Consider the following 11,066-nt stretch of genomic DNA (forward strand, 5'->3'; position numbering starts at 1 on the left):
TGTTGGTATTCAAATTCACTCAGCTGAATCATGAAAGGAAGACATCAAGCCAAACTTCAGAACACCACCATGTAGTTGTAACCTGGCTGGAGAAATTCCAAGTGGGGTTCCACTTTGCTAAGAGTCCTAGTTAAGTTGGGTTAGATGTACGTGATCAGCGTAGCCGTATTATTTTATTAGGAAAACATTATTTAGTATGGTTAGGAGAGATATTCCTATACGTATAACATAGATTAGTTGATATAGAGTCCGTGTCGTTTTAGTTTCTCTTGTCGGTCGGTTTGGCCGTGTGACGCCTATATAAAAGGCTGGCTACGGCCGATGTATCAGGTCAGATTTTTGTTTTAGTCGTGAATTCAATAAAACTACAGAAAACGTCCCATGTCGGGGGACACCAAATATCTTTGTTGCTAATCCGAAGGGATTTTGTTGCTGCTGCGTGTGGAGTCGATCTAACCTACTCGACACAAGTTTCTGATCTTACGGTCTTGCATCTTTGCTCGACCAGAATTTCTTGTTCCTGCTGCTAGTACCGTGAAAGATCAGGCCGTCGACGACTCGCCATCTAGTCGAGTCTACATCAACCTCCGCCGGCTCCATCTCTGACAGGTTCTTCGACGGTTCCATGCGTCGACGGTGGAATGAAGGAGAGGCTGGAGAAAAGAGCGGGAATTGGGCGGAGAGCGATGGAGAGTGAAAGAAGAGAGTGGGGGATTTTGTCACGGAAACAGTGCAGGATGCTACAAAAGCGCGGGCTTGGCCTTCCTTTTGGCTGGGCCAAAAGGGCGAAGAGCGACGTTTCGCGTGTCCGGACTCCTGCAAACATCCCTCACTTTTGTCTCTAATTTGCGCCTTTGCGGGAAAAATTGCGTCCGGACCTTCGCGGGCCGATACAAGACTGTTTTGGATGGCTTCCGCGGTCCGAACGGTTGCGAGAGGTTTGCGGATCGGCCTCAAAGATGCCCTAAGGGCACAAATAGGATTTGGAGGGGTTATTGTAGCGAACCGTCCAAGGGGTTCGTTTGCTAGGATGGCTCCTAGATCTCACGTCAGATTGCTATTGCCGTTCAAGAAAATTCGTTCCTAATGGACCTAAACATCAGGTGGAGATGTTTGGAACTCCCAAAAGATTTACGCAAGCCAAACTAATGAAGGCTCCTGTAAGGCATCTGCAACCGAACCCCTGATCCACGACACTCATTCATGTATGCGAAGAACTGATCTGCATTACGTGAAGAAAGCGCATGCACAAGACTCAATCACGAAACCAAAAGAACGGGGCATACTCAACGAGCTGGAAAAGGTTGTGCACCGGTTGGATGCCAAAAATAGTTCTTCCACGAATGTAATGTTGAAATCTGAATCCATCATACTGTATGATTCTAGTCGTCCTTCAGAGTAGTGGTACCTGCTTGATACTACTTCACCTGGTCGAGCGTCATGTGCCAACAGGGTTTTCAGGCACTCGGAGATTCCATTGCTTGCTTGATGAACATTACATAACTTCATTATTAACAAATGAAGGCTTGCATATAACATGTAAAACGTCTCAGGCAGACACGCAATGCACCTTGAATTTGGCCTCAGCATCAAATCCTCAACTGAAGAGACAAATGCAACCCGGCAATGCGTAGTTTCGCAAGCATGGTGATGTGAAAGAAAAATCTCACAAGTTACAACACGGATCATACACACATCGCAGATCCTGCGTGTATTCACCACAGCCCAGAGGCCACAACATCCCACAGGCACAATGGCGCCGCAACCTCCGTTACAGTATATGTGTTACTCGTATCAACCACCAACCATCTTTACCTGTTGAACGGTGGCTGGTGGTGCCAGGCACCCTCTATTTGCTTTGAGATGAAGCCCGAGAAAGCGTCTTCGGAGAAACTGGCACGATCAGACAAGGTTCCGGAAGGGCAGATGTGGAGGCCGGAGATGAGTTAATATGTTTAAGTGTCACTGGAGTAGATGCGCGACCTAGGCCCGACCCATTGCGAGCAGACGCTGGAGGCAGTACTTGAGTAGGGTACACCTCAGTGACCTCTTCGATGCCTTCATCCACATATATGACATCTTGCATAGTAAGTTGGTGATACTCTACAATTTCACGTAGGAATCTATTTTCTCGAGCATACACCGAGTTTTCATGTGCAAGCCGCGCCTTCTCGGCTAATAGTGTCTCTAATTGTAGGCGGATCTGCAAAGAAGCAGAAGATATAAATGGTTAACCAGTGTCAACATGTTAAGCCTGACCAATTTTGGTTCTATTTCACAAAATATATCAATTTTGATGTAGCTCAAGATTTACAAGAGAAAAATATAAGCGTCTGGTTAGAGTTACACAAACTTATGATTCCGGCACTTTCATGTTGTTCTTTGATCATTTGTCAAACCCTAAACCCTGAGAACTAGCCACACAATTGCAGCTCCTGCCTTCCAGAAAAAAAGAAAATTGTACTACACATTCAGTTGAGCATAGAATTAATCAGAACTCTGAGGACCATTCCTTAGTCTTGGCATAATTTCCCAATCAGCACACAATATTTATTAGCAGAAAAACAAAACCAAATAAAAATATTTAGCAAAGAGCAAGTTCCAAACCCTGAGACCCAGCCATAGAATTGCAGCAGCTGCATCATAGAAACAATTCCAAGATGACATTGAATTGACCATGAAACTAATGATAACAAGGGAACACTTAAGGATTATACACCTAGTATTGGCATGATCTCCAAATGATTATCAGCAGGGGATTTTACTGTGTAGGTTTCATAAAGCACAAGTCCACCCTTCACTATTATCATAAAATACACCCATGGAGTACTTTTTCTGTTTGAATGTGTTCAGCGCGGAAGAAGAAAATGAAGCGTACAGATATCATAACATGACGCGGGCACAGACAGCCTGCAGTCTCAAGCAACCCCTAGACTAGGGGGTATGAGATGGCCGAGGGGCAGCAGGCGGTTGGCAGACAGCTGTTACCAGCGCACCAGGGCAATGAAATAAACAGGACACAGATGGGACTGGCCCATCAGGTCCAAACCCTCTAGTGGACGGCTGCAGAGCAATGAATGGACGAGGTAATCAACTAATGTTTAGGGCAGTTGATTTGTGTCTATGACATGGACTGATCATTGACATAGCGTACTAGTATTCCAATTTATAGATTTGGACATGAACAAACAATCATTGCCATCACGCAACTGCAATCTGAGTGACTTGTGTAGGCTATTTTGCAACAAATTCAAATATTTCATCTGACGCGTCCCTGTAGTGATAAGAGCGCATTCTCTAACAGCTTTGAAGCCGAGGCAGCCATCCTCTTGCCCATCCTAAACAAAAGAAAGAAAAGCCCTACCCGCGCAAGGACAGTTCTCCCAACTGTTAGCACAAGTTCTCTTACCGATGAGCACAATTCAAAATTCCCAACTCATGAGTTAACGAAATTGTTCTTCATTTTCCACATTAACAAGGTAATTTATTATTTCTTAGGTTACATAGATGACAGCAGACCATATTAATTTGTTATGTTGATGTCAATTCGGTAGTGATTCATCATCTGGAGCCCACCCTCCGTAAAAAACCACAACTGACTACCAGTGTCTAGCAATAAAAAATGTGGGATAAATTTTTTTAGTACGATATAGACAATAAACTTCTAATAAAACTTAGATGATAGAAGTATCTAATTACTTTTGACATAAATCAGTAATCAAAATCAAAAGGATGATGGACTACGGTCATAAACATAGTTAGTTTTGTCCATTTATATTAAAAGTACTAACCAGATCATCATCTTCTGGGTTATCACCATTGTCTTGATTTTCTCGCAACATTTTATTCTCGTCCTCAAGCTGAGCACAGCGCTCCTTCGCAAAAGCTAAATCTGCCTTCACAGTCTTCAGTTCACGTAATAGCAGCTTTGCTTTTGCTGACATGGCATTTGCAACCTGTAAGAGCAAAAGATGGAGCAATTAATAATTCACTCCTGCACGCAAAGTTGGCCAAATCAGATTCAAGTTAACTTAACTGATGCTACTGTACTCAGGTATAGGAAAATAGCGAATAAAAAAAGAATGCATTTCATGGAATATTTATTACAAAGAATATAATCAGGCATATATCGCTATCCGATAAACAAAGATGTTTATGAAAGCAATCAATCAAAATACATTTAACATTCAGTTACGGTACACTACACAATTGCAGAACTTCCAAATTTTTTTTGTAAAATGGAGCATTGAAACAATATATCTATTGACACTTATTTGCCACCTTACGTCGCGAGATGCCTTCAACTGAGTTTCGTAATCGAGTGGATTTTGAGGAAAATTTCTGTGAGCAAATTTGTGAGAAGTTTCTCCTTGTGGATTTGATCCAGCTCCTTTCCGCCTTATATTCAGTTTACGCGTCTCCTGAATAATGTCAGCTGTTTTAGTCTCTACAATAATCCGACCTTCCTGGAAGAAATAACATATATAGCTGAGTCAACAAAGGGGAAAATATAAGGATGAAAATATGGTAAAATAATCTAATTAAGCTCTTGTAAAATAATAAATCTGACACTGGTTGCTCTTGTCAGACATATACTGACAGGTTAAAATGGTTCACAGTTTCTAGGTTTCTATACAAAAGCAAAGAGAATTGCCTTTCCACGTTAACTGTGAAAGGTAGCATTGACAGACATAATTTCAGATTAACTTCTGGAAACAAAAAATTAAGAGAATTTTGAACATAAACTTACTTCGAGGGCACTCTTTATTGTGCCTCCAATATAGTTAAGGGAGGAAGCTAATGCCTCGGACCTCTTCTGAGATGGAGGTGTCTCGGATTTCCATGTCTCTGGCGCTGGCTGTTGCAAGTGTTGTCTCTGTTACATCAGTAAAGATTGTCGATGAGCCACATGAACAGTTCAAAGTGAACTACACAGAATGATGATCACAGTTAATTGCACAAGGTTAAAAGGGAGGATTATACCATACAGACCGACAAGCACTAAGTACTAAACATGATGTAAGAACAAAGTACAGATAAGAAAGCTGGCCGTTGCAAGGATTCATCGCAGAAGTCAAAGTTCAGACTGTACTAGTACTACTTATTGAAGGGGTGATCGGTACACATTAAATGGAATAAATTCGCACATTAGAGTTCAGTCAAGTAGCATTACGAAGTACTGTACAAGATAGCAGGTCTCACATGGATAGCTGGTGATGTACCATCTCTTGGCGGCTGCTGTCTCGTCGGGGAATCATATTGCCCCGGCGACCCATCCTCGTCAATAAGTGACTTTGCTTTCCGAGCAAGCGTCCCCCAAAATCCGTACTTGGCCTCGTTCAAGCTCTTCATGGACGTGTACCCATAGCTGGAAGAGTCCTGCGCCCGGGGGGGGGGGGGGGGGGGGGGGGGGGGTAAACATAAACTCTTCACACACCAAAACAGCGGGTAAAACACTAAGCAATAAGTACCACCCATTTCAAGGAGCCCCAACCAAAGAACAACAACAGTCTATAAGTCAAGCACGAGAGGTTCAACGCCCATCCAGCTCGAATAAAAAGGTTAGTCGGTCGGTCCAAGTACGGAGCAATCCGTCGCTAATCACTGTATAATCAGATCCCCGTCACAAATCCAAGGAACCCCTGGACGCGGGAACCGCCGATCGGACCAGATCCGCCAACGCATCCGACGCATCCAGAGACGAAGACGGCGGACGGGTAATTAAGAGGCTGGCGTGGCTTACAGGGGAAGGGGTGGAGACGGAGGGCTCGTGGCTCCTGCGAGCGGCGGCGGCCGCGGAGGCAGCCGAGGAGGAGTATGCGGAGGAGATAGAAGAGGCGTCCCGGTGGGCGGCGGAGGCGCGCATGGCCTGCGCGGCGAGGGAGTCCTGCGGCGGGGAGGGAGGGCTAACGGGCTGCGGGTGGTGGTGGTGCTCGAAGGAGGACTGCGGCTTCCGGCGGTACGCCATCCCGGTCGCGGCGGCAGAACGATGGGTTTCCGACGGGGTCAAGGGTGCGCGTTTTATAGTGGCGATGTGATGCATTCGCGGTAGACCGGGACTTTGGCGTAAACTCGCCCCGAGCCGCAACAAGTTACCGTACCTGGCAGGCAGGCAGGCAGGCTGGCAGAGTCAGGCCTTGTAGAATGCTAAGTGCTCCTATTTCTACATTATAAATGTCTGTCCTCTATAAATAAGCATCTGTGTTCGAAGAAATAATAAATTATTTCCCTAAGCACTTTAGCTAAGCATCTTGTATTTGAACAGGGCCTCATACGAACGCGATGCCTGGAATGAATTGTGTTGAATCTTTTTTTTTCTATATAAACCCTTCTATTGAACCGATTCACTGAAGTTCATGCAAGCATTTGACGCAATTATGGCACGTTTGGTAGTCTATATATGCCTTAGTCAGACCTACTAAGATGTTTCGGGAAGAGGATTTAGAGCATGCAAATGCAGGGACGCGTAGTTTGTGGCCGTCGATCTGCGCGAAGATTCAAAAATTTGGATGTTTATTTAGTGTATTCGCGAGCGTATATTGCTTCACATATATCTGTATTCACATTGTAAAGCTAAAGTATTATATCTTTTTCTATGGGTCTCGTTTGTAAGATACAGATATTTCGATGAACAATTCCTGTAACAGGTGCCTATTAGACATTATTCTTGTGCTTAAAGTGCTCCTTCTATTCTTCTGTCTCATTGTTCTTCTAAAGTACACCGTGCTTCTCTTCTTAGAATACTTTCTTAGAACTGTTATTGAAGTAACATCGTTGTAGACCCCCTGCAAAAAAACATCGTTTTAGACGAGAACGGATTGAAGCTATTTGTTGCGAATTACACATAGTCCAGAGCAACTCAAAGGTAGGAGGAGAAGCATTGCGTAAGCTTATCAAACACAGGTTAGTCGATGTTGTATTCCCCTACATGTTTAATGTTCTTTCAATGTTTTTGTAAGCACAATGTCAGAATAAGGTTGTGGGCTATTTGATCGTTTTTTCTTTAACTCATTTCTATTACTTTGTCCTCCTTCAACAACTCAAAGCTTTGATTTAGCCAATTTTGTGGAATAAAAAAATTGGTACAGATCCTAGAACAAAAATAATATGGTAGGTAGGACGTTTACGAATCTAGGACGTGACTGTATATATCGGAAATTGAAAGTATGAAACTTTGAAAGTAGGTACGTTCGGGACAATGAAACTTACGCAATTACGTTAGTTAATCAGACGATAACTTATAGCACACATGTACTCTCTTGTACCTTTAGAAGAAATAGCAACACTAAGTTCCTAAATATTTCAACAATGTAAATTTAGAATATGCATTGTTATCTCTGAAACCAAATATATGTACTTACATATGTATATGAAAGGTTATTTAACTTTATGAAAAATGTATAGAAACTTAACAAGAAGGTTACATATAGAAAGAGTGTATATGTAAGTTTAAATTTATGTTATATACTGCTATAGTGGCAAATGAGTGTATATATTAATCTACTTGGATTTGTAAGTAAATATTTTTATTAATAACACTAATAAATAATATTCCTACCTTACAAATATTTATTTTAACAAGTAGTTGTTAAAACAACAAATTTTCATGAATTATCTAACCCGTTAAATTATTTATTAATATTATTGTCTTCATTTACATTCTAGTGATAAAATATGTCATCTAAGTCAAGTCATTCGGTAAGTGGTACAGCAAAATGTAACTGTCGGATTTCGGGTTCCGGCGTAACCCTTGAGGTTCGAACACCGGGGTGCGCACGAAGATCTCTCCCCCTCTAACTCGCACACATCATGATCGCATGGCCTAGCTCGACGAACCCAAAGAACAAGAGACACAAGAGTTTATACTGGTTCGGGCCACCGATGTGGTGTAATACCCTACTCCAGTGTGGTGTGGTGGATTGCCTCTCGGGCTGAGGATGAACAGTTACAAGGGAAGAACAGCCTCCTGAGGAGAGATTCCCTTGTGCTTGGCGGGCTTGTGTGGTTGAGGATGATCTGGATGATCTGGATCCCTCTCTCCTACTGTGGTGGATAGTCCTATTTATAGTGGCATCGGTCCTCTTTCCAAATATTGAGCGGGAAGAGATCCCACAACGGCCAAATTCGAAGGGAGACAACTAGTACAAGTTACCCTGACTAAAGGTGGTCTTTGCCCGCCAAAGGCTCTCGTGGTGACGCCGTCTTGCGCTCCACGGTGACCTCCGTCCTGCCGCCCTGCTGGTCTTGGTCTCGTTGCACCGATATGGAAACCTTTGCATGATGCCTCGGAACTCCTCGCCTGCGCTTGCCCCTTTAGCACCAAAGAGGAAACGAGGACAGTGCGCGCTAGCGCCCGCCTGGGGCCCGCCTGGCTCCAGTCGTCATGACTTGAGTCACAGGGACCTCGCGAGGTGTCCCTTGCCTTGATCTCTTCGCCCCTCGCGAGCCAGCCTGGTGAAGCTGCCCCCGAGGAGGTCTTGTGTCGTCCGCCTCACGAGGCTTGGCCCCTCGCGAGGGTCTTGAGTGTTTGCTGGTGAAGACGGGTCGTACATGGCCGCTGGTCGAGCCACACCGCGGCCGCAGGCAGGCAAGTCTGGGGACCCCCGTTCCCAGAACGCCGACAGTAGCCCCCGGGCCAAAGGCGCGCTCGGACTTGGCTTCGAGGCGAAGCCAAAGGGCAAGTGCGGAGCGCCGCGGGCCCCAATAGCATGCGGCCTCGGTTGGTGCATGGCGACTAATTGGACATGGGCGTCTCCGCTTCCCCACGCTGCCTCGGTAACTGCCCGACTGACAAAAGGTTGGCGCGGGCAATACTTGCCTTCATTGCTTCCCTTTGTCTTGCTCCAGATATGAAGGAAATATGCCCTAGAGGCAATAATAAAGTTATTATTTATTTCCTTATATCATGATAAATGTTTATTATTCATGCTAGAATTGTATTAACCGGAAACATAATACATGTGCGAATACATAGACAAACAGAGTGTCACTAGTATGCCTCTACTTGACTAGCTTGTTAATCAAAGATGGTTATGTTTCCTAACCATGGACAAAGAGTTGTTATTTGATTAACGGGATCACATCATTAGTTGAATGATCTGATTGACATGACCCATTCCATTAGCTTAGCACCCGATCGTTTAGTATGTTGCTATTGCTTTCTTCATGACTTATACATGTTCCTATGACTATGAGATTATGCAACTCCCGTGTGCCGGAGGAACACTTTGTGTGCTACCAAACGTCACAACGTAACTGGGTGATTATAAAGGTGCTCTACAGGTGTCTCCAAAGGTACATGTTGGGTTGGCGTATTTCAAGATTGGGATTTGTCACTCCGATCGTCGGAGAGGTATCTCTGGGCCCTCTCGGTAATGCACATCACTTAAGCCTTGCAAGCATTGCAACTAATGAGTTAGTTGCGGGATGATGTATTACGGAACGAGTAAAGAGACTTGCCGGTAACGAGATTGAACTAGGTATTGGATACCGACGATCGAATCTCAGGCAAGTAACATACCGATGACAAAGGGAACAACGTATGTTGTTATGCGGTCTGACCGATAAAGATCTTCGTAGAATATGTAGGAGCCAATATGGGCATCCAGGTCCCGCTATTGGTTATTGACCGGAGACATGTCTCGGTCATGTCTACATTGTTCTCGAACCGTAGGGTCCGCACGCTTAAGGTTTCGATGACAGTTATATTATGAGTTTATGAGTTTTGATGTACCGAAGGAGTTCGGAGTCCCGGATGAGATCGGGGACATGACGAGGAGTCTCGAAATGGTCGAGACGTAAAGATCGATATATTGGACGACTATATTTGGACATCGGAAAGGTTCCGAGTGATTCGGGTATTTTTCGAGTACCGGAGAGTTACGAGAATTCGCCGGGAGAAGTATTGGGCCTTATTGGGCCATACGGGAAAGAGAGAGGGGCTGCCTAGGGCAGGCCGCGCGCCCCCCCAAGGCCTAGTCCGAATTGGACTAGGGGGAGGGGCTGCGCCCCTTCCTTGTTTCCTACTCTTACTACATGGAAGGACTCCTAGTTGGACTAGGAAAAGGGGAATCCTATTCCTGGTGGGAGTCGGACTCCCCTAGGGCGCGCCATAGAGAGGGCCGGCCCTCCCCTCCTCCACTCCTTTATATATAGGGGCAGGGGACACCCCATAGACACACAAGTTGATCTTCATGATCGTTCCTTAGCCGTGTGCGGTGCCCCCCTCCATCATATTCCACCTCGGTCATATTGTTGCAGTGCTTAGGCGAAGCCCTGCGACGGTAGAACATCAAGATCGTCACCACGCCGTCGTGCTGATGGAACTCCTCCCCGACGCTTTGCTGGATCGGAGCCCGGGGATCATCATCGAGCTGAACGTGTGCCAAGAACTCGGAGGTGCCGGAGTAACGGTGCTTGGATCGGTCGGATCGGGAAGACGTACGACTACTTCCTCTACGTTGCGTCAACGCTTCCGCTTCGGTCTACGAGGGTACGTAGACAACACTCTCCCCTCTCGTTGCTATGCATCACCATGATCTTGCGTGTGCGTAGGAATTTTTTTGAAATTACTACGTTCCCCAACAGTGGCATCCGAGCCTAGGTTTTTATGGTTTGATGTTATATGCACGAGTAGAACACAAGTGAGTTGTGGGCGATATAAGTCATACTGCTTACCAGCATGTCATACTTTGGTTCGGCGGTATTGTTGGACGAAGCGGCCCGGACCGACATTACGCATACGCTTACGCGAGACTGGTTCTACCACCGTGCTTTGCACACAGGTGGCTAGCTGGTGTCAGTTTCTCCAACTTTAGTTGAACCGAGTGTGGCTACCCCGGTCCTTGCGAAGGTTAAAACAGCACCAACTTGACAAACTATCGTTGTAGTTTTGATGCGTAGGTAAGATTGGTTCTTGCTTAACCCCGTAGCAGCCACGTAAAACTTGCAACAACAAAGTAGATGACGTCTAACTTGTTTTTGCAGGGCATGTTGTGATGTGATATGGTCAAAACGTGATGAGATATAAGTTGTTGTATGAGATGATCATGTTTTGTTGAAGTTAT

The 11,066-nt window shown here is 45.1% G+C and overlaps 1 protein-coding gene across 1 annotated transcript; it reads right to left on the minus strand.

Annotated features, from left to right (window-relative positions):
* Positions 1 to 1,556: 1,556 nt before the first annotated feature.
* Positions 1,557 to 6,058, minus strand: LOC125553330 (uncharacterized). Its single transcript, XM_087516606.1, has 6 exons — positions 5,744 to 6,058; positions 5,203 to 5,379; positions 4,751 to 4,876; positions 4,287 to 4,466; positions 3,792 to 3,956; positions 1,557 to 2,203 (listed from the first exon to the last, which is right to left on the minus strand). Exons 1-6 carry the CDS (start codon positions 6,041 to 6,043, stop codon positions 1,850 to 1,852), a joined length of 1,302 nt encoding a protein of 433 aa, XP_087372732.1. The 5' UTR covers positions 6,044 to 6,058; the 3' UTR covers positions 1,557 to 1,849.
* Positions 6,059 to 11,066: the final 5,008 nt, after the last annotated feature.

Source organism: Triticum urartu, chromosome 1A (assembly GCF_056163025.1).
Source record: "Triticum urartu cultivar PI428250 chromosome 1A, HENAU_Tu73, whole genome shotgun sequence".
Classification (NCBI taxonomy): domain Eukaryota; kingdom Viridiplantae; phylum Streptophyta; class Magnoliopsida; order Poales; family Poaceae; genus Triticum; species Triticum urartu.

What these genes read in the sequence shown, in the direction of transcription:
- LOC125553330 (XM_087516606.1), bottom strand. Translation starts at nt 6,043, where the DNA reads ATGCATCACATCGCCACTATAAAACGCGCACCCTTGACCCCGTCGGAA. An exon ending in GTACATCACCAGCTATCCAT is followed by an intron (nt 4,877 to 5,202) that starts GTGAGACCTGCT and finishes CTGATGTAACAG; the next exon opens with AGACAACACTTGCAACAGCC. An exon ending in ACCCAGAAGATGATGATCTG is followed by an intron (nt 2,204 to 3,791) that starts GTTAGTACTTTT and finishes GCTTCTTTGCAG; the next exon opens with ATCCGCCTACAATTAGAGAC.